This window comes from Hylobates moloch, unplaced genomic scaffold (genome assembly GCF_009828535.3).
Source record: "Hylobates moloch isolate HMO894 unplaced genomic scaffold, HMol_V3 SCAFFOLD_1, whole genome shotgun sequence".
Lineage (NCBI taxonomy): Eukaryota > Metazoa > Chordata > Mammalia > Primates > Hylobatidae > Hylobates > Hylobates moloch.
The window spans coordinates 111,189,131-111,202,667 of NW_026652276.1; the positions used below are offsets into that span (position 1 = coordinate 111,189,131).

General features: G+C 42.1%; 1 protein-coding gene and 1 non-coding gene across 3 annotated transcripts in view; both read left to right on the forward strand.

The window, feature by feature from the left end:
• Positions 1–13,192, forward strand: part of LOC116812056 (putative postmeiotic segregation increased 2-like protein 1) — a 39,570-nt gene extending 26,378 nt beyond the window's left edge. For both annotated transcript variants that reach the window (XM_058444455.1, XM_058444451.1), the window contains 3 exons: positions 10,802–10,941; positions 12,793–12,879; positions 13,058–13,192. In XM_058444455.1, coding sequence (XP_058300438.1) covers positions 10,802–10,941; positions 12,793–12,879; positions 13,058–13,164 — 334 coding nt within the window. In that variant the 3' untranslated portion in view covers positions 13,165–13,192. The remainder of the gene's footprint in view (positions 1–10,801; positions 10,942–12,792; positions 12,880–13,057) is intronic.
• Positions 1,002–1,108, forward strand: LOC116809777 (U6 spliceosomal RNA). The gene has a single exon (XR_004369963.1). It is a non-coding gene; the product is annotated as a U6 spliceosomal RNA (small nuclear RNA).
• Positions 13,193–13,537: the final 345 nt, after the last annotated feature.

A 13,537-nucleotide genomic window follows, 5' to 3' on the forward strand; every position in this document is an offset into this window, starting at 1 on the left:
AGTTTCTGAGCTGCCACTATGCACTAAGTGCAGAACATATGATACTGATTTTTTAAAAGACACAAAATACAGTTGCTGCTGCTCTTTTGAAGTGACTTGCGGAGGAGGTGTTCATTAGCCAAATTATCTTGCAGCTGATTATGTACAAACTGCTGTCAGTGTCACAAAGAGAAGGAACTCTTCTTTGAGAGTTTTTTTTTCTTCTTTTTAGAGACAGGGTCTTCCTCTGTCACCTAGCCTGGAGTGCAGTAGCAAGGTCATAGCTCACTGCAGCCTCAAACTCCTGGGTTCAAGTGATCCTCCTGCCTCGGCCTCCCGAGTAGCTGGTACCACAGGCATACACCACCACACCTGGCTAATCTTTAAATTTTTTGTGGAGATGAGGTGTAATTATGTTGCCCAGGCTGGTCTCAAACTCATGGTCTCTAGCATTCCTCCTGCCTTAGCCTCCCAAAGTGCTGGGATTAAGGCATGAGCTATCACACCTGGCCTTTGAAAGTTTTTAAGAGAAGTGTCTGGCCTGGGCAGCCAAGAACCACTTCCCTGAAGGGGTGTAGTGTGGGGGACATCCGGTGATCAGTAACAGGAACCTAGGCCATGAGGCAGAGATGGGAGAACAATATGCCTCAGGAAGGCAGGCAGGTGCATGTAGATCGAAGAAATAGGGAAAACTGGGGGAACCATAGGACTCCAGGATGTGGAAAGCATGCAGGACAAGAGGCAAGACCATGCACAGCCTCTCCAGAGGCTACATACATGGGAAGAGACTTAGCGCAGCCTCGCTCTGTAACCGAACCAGGGTTCAGCTGCTGACCACTTGAAAGCCTTACACAAGAGACAAGAATTTGTGGGAAGAAAAGCTGTTGATTTGGAGAGCAAGCAAAGCAAGAAGATGGTGGATATCATCCTAAAGTACCATCTTAAGTCACAACAAGTTTTAGGCTCTTTCTATGTTAAGAGCAGGGGGAAGGGGGGCGGCTAGGATCAAGATGTAACTGACAGTGCTTGCTTCGGCAGCACATATACTAAAATTGGAATGGTACAGAGAAGAGTAGCAAGGCCCCTGGGCAAAGATGACATGCAAATTCTTGAAGCATTCCATATTTTTAAAAAAATTTAAATTTTAAAAAGGGGTAACCAACCACCGCAGACATCTGGGCACTAGCGAGGGTCCAAGGAGGTTGGGAACTTCTTCATCCTTGGTCAGATCACAGTGCTAATATAAATCTTTCAACAAAACAGCTAGTTGTTTACATCTCCCTTAATCCCAGAGTTCGTTTTTAAAACTACACGATTACTGTGTGTGCGTTATTATCCTAGTGTCCTAAAATTATCCTAGACTACGTGCAGGAATGAGAAAAGGTCCCTTAAACAAAAATGGAGTGAGTTATGTTTGTTCTTTCGCTGTTTCTCCGCTATAGTTCAAAGATGGCTTTCTAATGAGATGAAGCTCCCGGGACTCACACCCTCATGGAATCTCCATTCCTTGAACATCAACAGGCCTGTAACTCCGCATGGCTTCTGCGGCTGCCACTGGGAGATCTTAGAAAGTTTGCACTGGCCTATAAATGCTTTGCAGTTGGGGAGCCTAGCTTAACCCCATGGAGAGGCCACATGAAAAGAGTGTGATGCCCAGCTAACCCACATAGCTCTGTTACCCCTACTGAGACACGAGACACATCAGAGAAGAGTTGAACCTTCAGATGACCACAGCTCTAATCAACATCTAACTGCAAAACTGTTTGAGAGATTCACAATACCAAAGCCATGTAATCAACCAAATGCCCATCGATAATAGACTGGATAAAGAAAATGTGGTACGTATATACCACGGAATACTATCCATAAAAAGGAATGAGATCATGTCCTTTGTAGGGACATGATGGAGTTGGAGGCCATTGTCCCCAGCTAACTAACAACAAGAACAGAAAACCAAACGCTGCGTGTTCTCACAAGTGGGAGCTGAATGATGAGAACACATGGACACATGGAGGGAACAGCATACACTGATGCCCATCATGAGAGTTGAGGGAGGGAGAGCATCAGGAAGAATAGCCAATGCATGTGGTGCTTAATATCTAGGTGATGGGATGATCTGTGTGGCAAACCAGCATGGCACACATCAACTGTGTAACAAACCTGCACATCCTGCACATGTACCCCTGAACTTAAAAGTTGAAAATTTAGGAAAAAACTGAGAGACCCCCAAGTGAAAACCACCCAGGTGAGCTTAGTCCACCCACATAACTGTAAGAGCCAAAGAAGTAGTTTCTTTAAATCACTATGTTGTGTGCTAGTTTGTTCTGCAGAAGTAGAGGAACAGATTTGGTGCCTGGAAGTCAGTGCTTCCAAAAAGAAAAATATTAAAACAAGGCTCTAGACATACAAATGTGCCAGTGGGTCAATAGGGTTGTCCATTTCACATCTTCAGTAAGGAATGCTGCCCAGACAGGCTTAAAGGCACAGAGCTTGCTGGATGGAATGTGGCTCCTGTCCATCTGTTGAATTTCTACAGTGCTTTATTTGTTTGCGTCATGTGTTTCCCTGACTGACACTGATAGTTCAGTGTGTCCTTCTGGGCACAGTGCTATAAAATTGTAGCCGAGTTGAGAATAAGGTGTCTCTATTCCTGTCTTTCGTTCACTGCTGTTTACAAGAAAATAGCGTGAGTGAGTGGCAGAATATAGCCCTGTCAGGATCCTGCCTTCACAGAAATAAAAATGTAAAACTGTCAAATCTCAAGTGTTCTATATCCAAAGGAGCATTATTGCCTCCTTTCTGGCATCCCATCAGCATCCAATAATGCTCCTATCAGTGAAAAAAACAATAGTGTGATGTGCAAATTCTTCTGAGTTTATTTTTATTTGGTTCGGTAATAACCAGGGTGATTTCTGAATCCCAATAAGATGGCTACACACAGTATTCCTGTCTTCCCATTCGGACAGAAATATAGTTTATTCATCATGTCAGCCACACTAAAATGCCCAGAAAGTTTCACCTTGGTCTGTGAAAAGAATTCTAGTATCATTGGCAGACATTTCAGGTGTTATCTAATCTACCTAGTAACCTGATTCATTGAGTTCTTCATTCAGAAATCTGCTGTTGAACACCCACTGTGAGTCAAGCACTGTGATTGACTAATCCACTTTTTCTTTCTTTCTTTTTTTTTTTTTTTTGAGATGGAGTTTTACTCTTGTTGCTTAGGCTGGAGCGCAATGGCACAATCTCGGCTCACCTCAACCTCCACCTCCCGGGTTCAAGCAATTCTCTTGCCTCGGCCTCCTGAGTAGCTGAGACTATAGGCATGTGCCACCACACCTGGATAATTTTGTATTTTTAGTGGAGATGGGGTTTCTCCACATTGGTCAGGCTGGTCCCCAACTCCTGACCTCAGGTGATTCACCCATCTCGGCCTCCCAAAGTGCTGGGATTACAGGCATGAGCCTCTGCGCCCAGACCCCACTTTTTTCTATTGGGGTAGGTGACTGTGGTCTGTAAACTAAAAATGAACTCTTAAGTCCCACCTCTCCCCCGCTGCCACAACCAACTGAACAAACTCTCTTGGCGGAGGGGACCCCAGAAAAAACTGAAAACTGAGTTTCCAGCCATGATGGGATGGGAGGTCAGAAATGCTTCATAATACATGCGCCTTTGCAGTTCAGACACAACTGAGCAGCACTGATGTTAAAAATAGAGACCACAGTACTGACAGAACAGACTGTTTGTGGCAATAAGATATCAAATTATAAACAGGATCTAAGGTTATGTCAGGCAAGGTTAAGTCAGACAGACAACCCTACGCTTAAAGAATGAACTACATTCTAACTGCCACAAGGTTTTTATTTTTCTCTGGCGCTAAACAAGCGTTGACCTTGGAATAAGTATTATTAAAATAATTAGCTCACCACCAGACACTAACTGATCCCCTAGTTCCACGAGTCACAACTACAGCTTTGATTGGACAAGAGACTGCTTACTGTATCTTCCTCCTCATAAGAAGACCACTAGCCATGACTAGTTTTAGCCTGTTTATGGAGGCTGCACACTTGAGTAGCTCCATATCCCGAAAAGTTGTTTTGACATTTAGAGACTAACTGTAATACATTTAAGCGTTAAGTCTCCACCACAACGTGTACACGGGTCCTATGTTAGATGCATGTTTGTTCAACATGCATACATCAAGATCCCTTCATGAATGTTCATAGCTCTTCCTTAACCTGTTGAATATGTATGCTTAGCCAACCTGTTCAGCATAAACTCCTGCCCCAGCTCCTCCTCCTCTGATGTGCCTGTCTCTGGTCTGGGCCAGAGGCTACACTTCCCAGCCTATGGGATGACCATCTTGCAGGATATAACCCTTTACAAGAAATAAAGTCTTCTCAGCTGGGCATGGTGGCTCATGCCTGTAATCCCAGCACTTTGGGAGGCTGAGGTGGGCAGATCACGAGATCCGGAGATCGAGACCATCCTGGCTAACACGGTAAAACCCCATCTCTACTAAAAATAAAAAAGGAAATTAGCTTGGCGTGGTGGTAGGCACCTGTAGTCCTAGCTACTTGGGAGGCTGAGGCAGGAGAATGTTGTGAACCCAGGAGGTGGAGCTTGCAGTGAGCTGACATCACGCCACTGCACTCCAGCCTGGGTGACAGAGCGAGACTCCATCTCAAAAAATAAAAAATAAAGTCTCCTCTAAATTTATAAATTTGTGATTTTTCTAAAGTTAATTAACAGGTCTTAGCCTACAGAGCTTTATTTACTTTGGAGTTCTGGTGGAGCTACCTCTGAGCCCAGGTTTGGGCATGTGATAATCTGTGTGTTTCTATTGCCCAGTTTTCCAGAACGGTGTTGGTACTTTTTTTGTTTTGTTTTGGAAACTTAGTTATCCAGTTCTTTCTTCAATTCCAAGACAGATTGTCTATTCTTTCAGTAAACTCTTTTTCTTAGTTGAAATTAGCTGGAGTCCATTTTTGTGGCTTACAACTTAGCAACACCACCCGATACAGTTCTACTTACAGCTGAGGTGGCAAGGAGTTTTGTTTTCTCCCAAACTTCATACCGTTTCAAATAAAATAGCTTTATATGTATCTGTCTTAACCCCCTTCAGTGTTGGTGCTACTTCTATGCAATGGAAGAAATTAGTTTTGACCATGAAACCTTAAGTCTTGAGTATCTGTTCTCTGCTAGGCCAGATGGGGAAGTCCAAGTTGAAAACACAATGCGTGTGCACATCTAGTCTGCCCTAATAGACTGTAAACTCCTTGCTGTGAGACAGTATGGCTTGCTCAATTTTGTATCCTTAAAAATGGTGATTCCTAAGCATTGATGCTTCAAGGGTAGTAGATGTGGTTTTTGAGACTCGTCGGAATAGAGACAGTCATTAGATGGATGGAAGTCTTGGAAACAGATGACAGTAGCTTGGGAAATTGGAAGGGATTTGTATTAGTTTGTTCTCACATTGCTATAAAGAAGTATGAGACTGGGTTATTTATAAAGAAAAGAGGTTTAATTGGCTCGCAGTCTGCAGGCTGTACAGTAAAGCATGATGCTGTAATCTGCTTGGCTTCTGGGGAGGTCTCAGGAAACTTACAATCATGACAGAGGCAAAGTGGGGAGCCAGCATTACACATGGCTAGGAGCAGGAGGAAGAGAGTGGGAGAGGTACAACATACTTTTAAACAACCACAACCAGATCTCATGAGAACTTGCAGTGACAGCATCAAGGGGGATGGTGTTAAACCATGGAAATGACCCCCACGATCCAGTCACCTCCCACCAGGCCCCTACCTCCAACATTGGGGATTGCAATTAGACGTGAGATTTGGGCGGGGACACAGATCCAAACCACATCAGGATTTAATGACTAAATCCCGGATAATATCAATATTTAAGACCAAGAAAGAAGTGCAAAGAAAAGCCAGCAACAGAAGCAGAGAAAGGAATCAGAGAAGAGCCAAGCATGTTAGCACAGAAGTCAGTGGAGACCCAGGTTTTGAGAACCAGGCCGTGGTCAACAGCACCACGTGCTGCAGAGGGTGTAGGGCCAACTGTGCACTAAGAAGAGTTCAAAGAACTCAGCAACAACAACCAAAAAAACCTCTGATGATTCCATTCCCAGCAGAACAATGGGAACAAAAGCCAGCTTGCCCTAGTGGACATGCAGAATCGGGTCATGATGAGACCCCTTTGAGTACCGCTAAACCCCAAATTCCATTTTAAAATTATAAAAATAATTGGCACCTGGATAGGACTTTGTAAGTGACAATGCATGGGTTAGTACTCTTTCTCTCTGGTGTTTAAGCAAAAGTGATTTACTCAAAACCCCAAACCAAGAATAGTCTTATATGGAATCTCCAACAGACTAAGGCTCTAAAACCCTCCCTTTGATGAGGGACTGAGAGGACTTGAAAAGAATACTGTGGTAATCCTCCTACTCTGCCTCAAAAAAAAAAAAAAAAAAAAAAAAAGCAACAAGCGCTGATGCAAATAGCAAATGCTTTGAACTGAAAATCCCACAATGGCAGGGGAGCATCAAAATTGCCCACATGAAGGTTTTCTCTAATGGAGACAAAGGCAGAAAAAACCCTACTTCCTAACATGTTCAATAGGGCATAGAGAGTAAAGCCAATGCCATTTTCATGCTATCTGGATGCTAAAAGTTTTACCCTTATAATAATGCATTTTTCTATTTATTTTATTCTATTTTTAAATGCCTCTTAATATTACATGGCGAGATCATGCATCTTTAGGTAAATGTGTAATCAAGTAGCTCAATGGCTGTATTCTATATGCCATCCTCTCTGCTCAGTAAACAGTCAATTTCTTCAGAGACAAGACCTTGTCTATCTCATTCATATTCTATTCCCATGTCATAGCACCGTGCCTGACGTGTAATAATTTTGTTCAATTAATGAATGTTTTAGCTAAGCCCTCATCATCTTTTGCCTGAGTAGTTGCGTTCTCTAATGAATGCCTCTATTTCCGTTCTCCCTCCTGGTATCAGTTATCTATTGCCTAGTAGCAAATCATCACAAAATACAATGTCTCAAAACAATAGTAATCCTTTCTTTTGCCCTTGAATGTGCAGTTTGGTCAGGGTTGAGCAGGGTCAGCCCCTCTGTGTACCATGTGGAATTCACCGAGAATGAAGGATCCACTTTCAAGATAGTGTACTCCTATGGCTGGTAGTTGATGCCAACTGTCAGCTGGGAGCTCAGCCGTGGCTTTCAGCTGGGGTCCTGAATTTCATTCCTCGTGGATCTTTCCACAAATGCGTGGGCATCCTCATGGCATGTTGGTGAGTTCCAAGAACAAACATACCAAGAGGCCTGGGGGGAAGCTGTGTTGGGTTCTGTGATCTGGCTTGGAAGTCTCACAGTATCATAAATCTGCCCAGGTCTCCTCTATGGAAGGAATATGAAAGCCATATAGCAAGAAGAGCATGTTCAGTGTCTGATATGGTTGCAGCCATATATACAGTTTCCTTCGTTCTTTCTAACCATCTCTCTCAATGCTCCTACATGATTTTTTAAAAACACAAATCTAATTGTGGTTAACTCTCACCTTAAGAACATCCACTGTTCCCTTTACTAAGAACAAATTCTAGGCCAAGCCCAGTGGCTCATGCCTGCAATCGCAACACTTTGGGAGGCCGAGGTGGGAGGGCCTAGGAGTTCAAGACCAGTCTGGACAACATAATGAGACTTCATCTCTACAAAAAAATTTGAAAATTAACCCAGACATGGTGGTGCACATGTATAGTCCCAGAAATTTGGGAGGCTGAAGTGGTGGAAGGATCATTAATCCCAGGAGATCGAGGCTGCAGTGAGCTCTGATTCCCACTGCACTGCAGCCTGGGTGACAGACCCCATTTCAAAACAACAACAACAACAAAAACATTTTATTCTCCTAATGAAGAGCACAGAAAGCATGGAGAACACACAAATCTTCCATGACCCGGTGCCTGCAGCCCCTCGAGTTTTACCTGCCACGTGGCCCCTGAGGCCACATCAGTTACACACTTCCCTCATTTGTTCTTCCTGCTACCTCCAACAGGTCATTGCTCCTGTCTCACCAGGTGCACACTCACCTGGAAAAGATGAGTGATTATCCTCATCCTCAGTGTCCTTTATTGCCGTCTGAGGATCATCCAGAGAAGGCTTCCATTGGACTGAGTACTCTCCATTTTAATTAATTATATTTCTTTTTCTTTTCTTTTCTTTCTTTCTTTCTTTTTTTTTCTTTTGAGGCTGAATCTTGCTTTGTCACCCAGGCTGTAGTGCAGTGGCATGATCCCGGCACGCTGCAACCTCTGCTTCCCGGGTTCAAGCGATTCTCCTGCCTCAGCCTCCCTAGAAGCTTGGATTACGGGCTGGAATTTACAACATAAGTCTAAATATTGATCCACAATAATATGTAAGACAGAGGATAAGTTATTTAAAGTGTTCTAACATCTGTGATTGTTCAGAGAAAGAAATACTCTGTTTAACTTTCGTCTTCAAGTTACTTAAACGTATCAAAATTTTAAGGATACTGACTGAAAGAACAGGATAGGCCAGGCATGGTGGCTTATGCCTGTATTCCCAGCACTTTGGGAGGCCAAGGCGGGCAGATCACTTGAGGCCAGGAGTTTGGGACCAGCCCGGCCAACATAGTGAAGCCCTATCTGTACTAAAAATACAAAAAAATTAGTCCACAAGCCTGTAATCCCAGCTAGTCGGGAGGCTGAGGCAGGACAGTCTCTTGAACCAGGGAGCTGGCGGTTGCAGTGAGCTGAGATCATGCCACTGTACTCCAGTCTGGGCAACAGAGCAAGACTGTCTCAAAAAAATGAATAAATAAATAAAAAAGAGAATAGGATAGAGTGAAAACTTCCAAAATAATAGAGAGGACAATCAAACTTAAAAATACAATCAACCAAAAAGAAAATTGAAAAAGAAAATAAAGCACAGAAAAGGCAGATCAAATAGAAAGTAGAAACTATAATGCCAGAAAGTGATTCCTCAAGGATCTAGAACAAGAGGTACTATTTGACTCAGCAATCCCATTACTGTTATATGCCCAAAGGATTATAAATCATTCTACATTTCACATGGTAGACAGACTTAGGTGAGATTCTTAGGAAGGTAGAATGAAGAGTAAAGAGGTTTGTTTATTTCACAAGGGTTTATTGAAGGCCTACGATGAGTTAAATGCTGTAGGAAATACCCAGTGATTTCTCTTTCATGGAGGTTTCCTACCTTCTCTTAACAAGTTGTCAATTAACCTGTTTACTGGAAATTGCTAAGTTAATGAACACACGGGATATATTCTTTGGATGAGCAGACATTGGTTGGGCGAAGGAGGAAGAGGAGAGCAGTTTAGACAGAGACCTGCTTATGCACTGTAGTGTCTAAAAGAGCTTGTTGTGTTCACTGTGCTACAATATAGGGGACAGCTGGTTGCGGTGGCTCACTCCTATAATCCTAGCGCTTCGGGAGGCCAAGGCGGGTGGACCACCTGAGGTCAGGAGTTCAAGACAAGCCTGGCCAACATGGTGAAACCCCATCTCTACTAAAAACACAACAATTAGCTGGGTGTGATGGTGGGTGCCTGTAATCCCAGCTACTTGGGAGGCTGAGACAGGAGAATCGCTTGAACCTGGGAGGCGGAGGCTGCAGTGAGCTGAGATCATGCCATTGCACTCTAGCCTGGGCGACAGGGTGAGCACTCTCAAATAATAATAATAATAAATAATAATATAATAATAATATAGGGGATTTGATAAAGGGAAAGGATTAGAGAGATTCTGAAAAGAAGGTAGTTTTGGGCCCAGTGATGACTAGATTTTAAATTTCATATAGTAGGAAGTGGGGCACTAGTAAACTTTTAAGCAGAAAAATTATTTGACCAGATTTGTGATTTCAAAAATAGCTCTGGTAATAGAGTGGAGGATGGCTTGGAGCAGGGAATAAGGGGAGATAAAACCATTATAAAACTCTTAAAGCTAGTACAGCAAGAACTTTGACGGTCTTTGCTAAGACAGCAGCTGGCAGCTTCAATTTGGAGTAGGATATCAAAGGCAACTGTGTATAAGGAATAGTTATGTCACTGGTACCCAATTTCTGAGATGATTTTGACTTAAACATTGTGTATTTTCCAGCATACTGTTGGTTTTTCTAATTCTGTGGGAAATTATGTTGCTTTCACTTTGTTTTTTTGCTCATTGCCCAGGCTGGAGTGCAATGCTGCAATCTCAGCTCACTGCAACCTCCACCTCCCGGGTTCAAGTGATTCTCCTGCCTCAGCCTGCCGAGTAGCTGGGTTTATAGGCGCCCACCATGATGCCTGCCTAATTTTTTGTATTTTTAGTAGAGACAGGGTTTCACCATGTTGGCCAGGCTTGTCTCCAACTCCCGACCTCAAGTGATCCGCCTGCCTCTGCCTCCCAAAGTGCTGGGATTACAGGCATGAGCCACCCCACCCGGCCATGCTTTCAGTTTTCAAGAAAGAAGACACCGTTGTTGCCAAAGATTTTGGTAATTTGAGAGATACAATGTATGTTTTCTCCATGTGGATCCTAGTATAATTAGATAGTAAGGATCTGTTGAATTTGAAGTATCTATCCAGAAGTATTTTGGGTACATGTTTAAGGATTGTAAAACAGTGTTTTTATTTCTGGATATAATAAATGTATTTGTTAATATAATAAACGAATAGATTAGACCCATAAACTATTTACGGTGTTGAGTCATTTCCCACAGTTAAAATCAGGATGAAAATATATAGCTGAATAGTTGCTTTGTTTCTTATAACATTTCTTTAGTGCAGAACCTGCTAAGGCCATCAAGCCTATTGGTCGGAAGTCAGTCCATCAGATTTGCTCTGGGCCGGTGGTACTGAGTCTAAGCACTGTGGTGAAGGAGTTAGTAGAAAACAGTCTGGATGCTGGTGCCACTAATATTGGTAAGTTTGGGAGAGTTTTAAGCCACAAGAAATGATCAGTGAATGTTGTTGTAGTCAAGAAACATTTGTTATTGAAAGAAGACTATCAAGTGTTGATGTAGTAATAAGTTATTTTTAAGTTAAAGTTAGCACCTATTATGTGCCTAGTACTTAGCTAGGTAGTAATAATAATAACAGCTTTTATTGTGTTCTTATGGTGTGCCAGGAAGGTTTTATGCTAAGAATTACACAGAAATATCTCATGTAATTTGCAGAATAGCTGAGCATGGTGTCTCACACGTGTAATCCTAGCCCTTTGAGAGGCCAAGGTTGGGGGGATTGCTTGAGTCCAAGAGTTCCAGACCAACCTGGCCAACATGGTGAGACCTCGTCTCTATTAAAAACTAAAGTAGGCCAGACATGGTGGCTCATGCCTGTAATCCCAGCACTTTGGGAGGCCAAGGCGAGTGGATACCTGAGGTCAGGATTTCGAGACCAGCCTGTCCAAAATGGTGAAACTCTGTCTCTACTAAAAATACAAAAATTAGGCGGACCTGGTGGCAGAAGCCTGTAATCTCAGCTACTTGGGAGGCTGAGGCACGAGAATTGCTTGAACCCGGGAGGCGGAGGTTGCAGTGAGCCGATATCATGCCACTGCACACCAGCCTGGGGACAGAGCAAGATTCTGTCTCAAATAAAATAAAATAAAATAAAATAAAATAAAATAAAATAAAATAGGCCTGGAGTAATGGCTCACATCTGTAATCCCAGCACTTTGGGAGGCTGAGGGGGGGGGGGCTGATCATTTGAGGTAGGAGTTCGAGACCAGCCTAACCAACGTGGTAAAACCCTGTCTCTACTAAAAATACAAAAATTAGCCAGATGTGGTGGTGCATGGCTGTAATCTGAGCTCCTCAGGAGGCTGAAGGAGAATTGCTTGAACCTTGGAGGTGGAGGTTGCAGTGAGCCAAGATCAGATCATGCTACTGCATTCCAGCTTTGGTGACAAGAGCAAAACTCCATCTCAAAAAAAAAATAACAAAATTAAAACAAATAAAAAATTATTAATCTGCCAAATAACTTTGTGAGATAGAACTTATCTCCATTTTACAGAAGAGGAAATTAAGGAACAGGAAATTTCCTTTTTTTGAGATTATAAAGCTAATAAAATAAGATCCAGAAAGTCTGATTCCAGAACGAGTTCTCTTTTCTTTTCTTCTTTTTTTTGAGATGGAGTTTTGCTCTTGTTGCCCAGGTTGTAGTGCAATGGTATGATCTTGGCTCACCGCAACCTCTGCCTCCTGGGTTCAAGCAGTTCTCCTGCCTCAGCCTTATGAGTAGCTGGGATTACAGGCATGTGCCACCACGCCTGGCTAATTTTGTAATTTTAGTAGAGACAGGGTTTCTCCACGTTGGTCAGGCTGGTCTTCAGGTGGTCCGCTCACTTTGGCCTCCCAAAGTGCTGGGATTACAGGCATGAACCACCGCGTCTGGCCCCCATTCTCCTTACTGGGTATGTTAAAATTATTTCTTTCAAAAGAAAAGGCTGGTCAAAGTGCAACAGTGTTACCCACTACTTGATCACAACCAGTTACAGATTTTTTGTTCCTTCTCCACTCCAGCTGCTTCACTTGACTAGCCTAGGAAAAAAAAAAAAAGAGAAAAGAAAGAAAACGCTAAACTTTTCAATCTGGGCTGGTAAATACCCAGGAAGGACTTTATAAAAATGAAATACACAAAATGACACTAGTACGTTTAACTAAAGGTATAGTTATGACTCTTAAATTTGCATATGTTATAAATAATATCAATATAAACACTTATAGCATGGGTCCATTTTTAATAACTATGTAAATATTTTAAACTTTCTAGATCTAAAGCTTAAGGATTATGGAGTGGATCTCATTGAAGTTTCAGACAATGGATGTAGGGAAGAAGAAGAAAACTTTGAAGGCTTAAGTAAGTTGACTTTTTCTAATCCTTTTATAAAATAATTGGGCCACATGTCTCAGAATTTTGAGTAAAACTGTCTTGGGAAAAGCAAAAACAGTTTTTTAAAGCCAGTTACTAGATATCATGTATATTCGTTGTTACAGCACTTGAGGTATCTTAGTCCTTACTTTACACTCTCTTTCAGCTCTGAAACATCACACATCTAAGATTCAAGAGTTTGCTGACCTAACTCAGGTTGAAACTTTCGGCTTTCAGGCGGAAGCGCTGAGCTCACTTTGTGCACCGAGGTGAAACAATATTTTTATCCATTGACTTGACCCCTTAGAAAAACCTCTCTGAAAATTAGTTGGAATCATTATTTACAATTTTCTATCTCAGTATCTCAACTTCTAGCTTCTGAATTCTGTTTTGTCTCACTGCCAATCTAAGTCATAGTACTTCTGAAATGTGAGCAATAAATGAATGAAATGAAGCAAATAGTATTGTTAAAAAAATGATTACCCTTATTAAAACAGTAACTTCTCAATTTTAACATAACATGTAGATAATAAATGATAGTTACCATTGGTTTTCACTATCAAATTTTAGGGAAACATTTCACCAAAGCACTATTTAATTATAGCACAGATACAGAATTTTTATAATTATATATATATATATATAT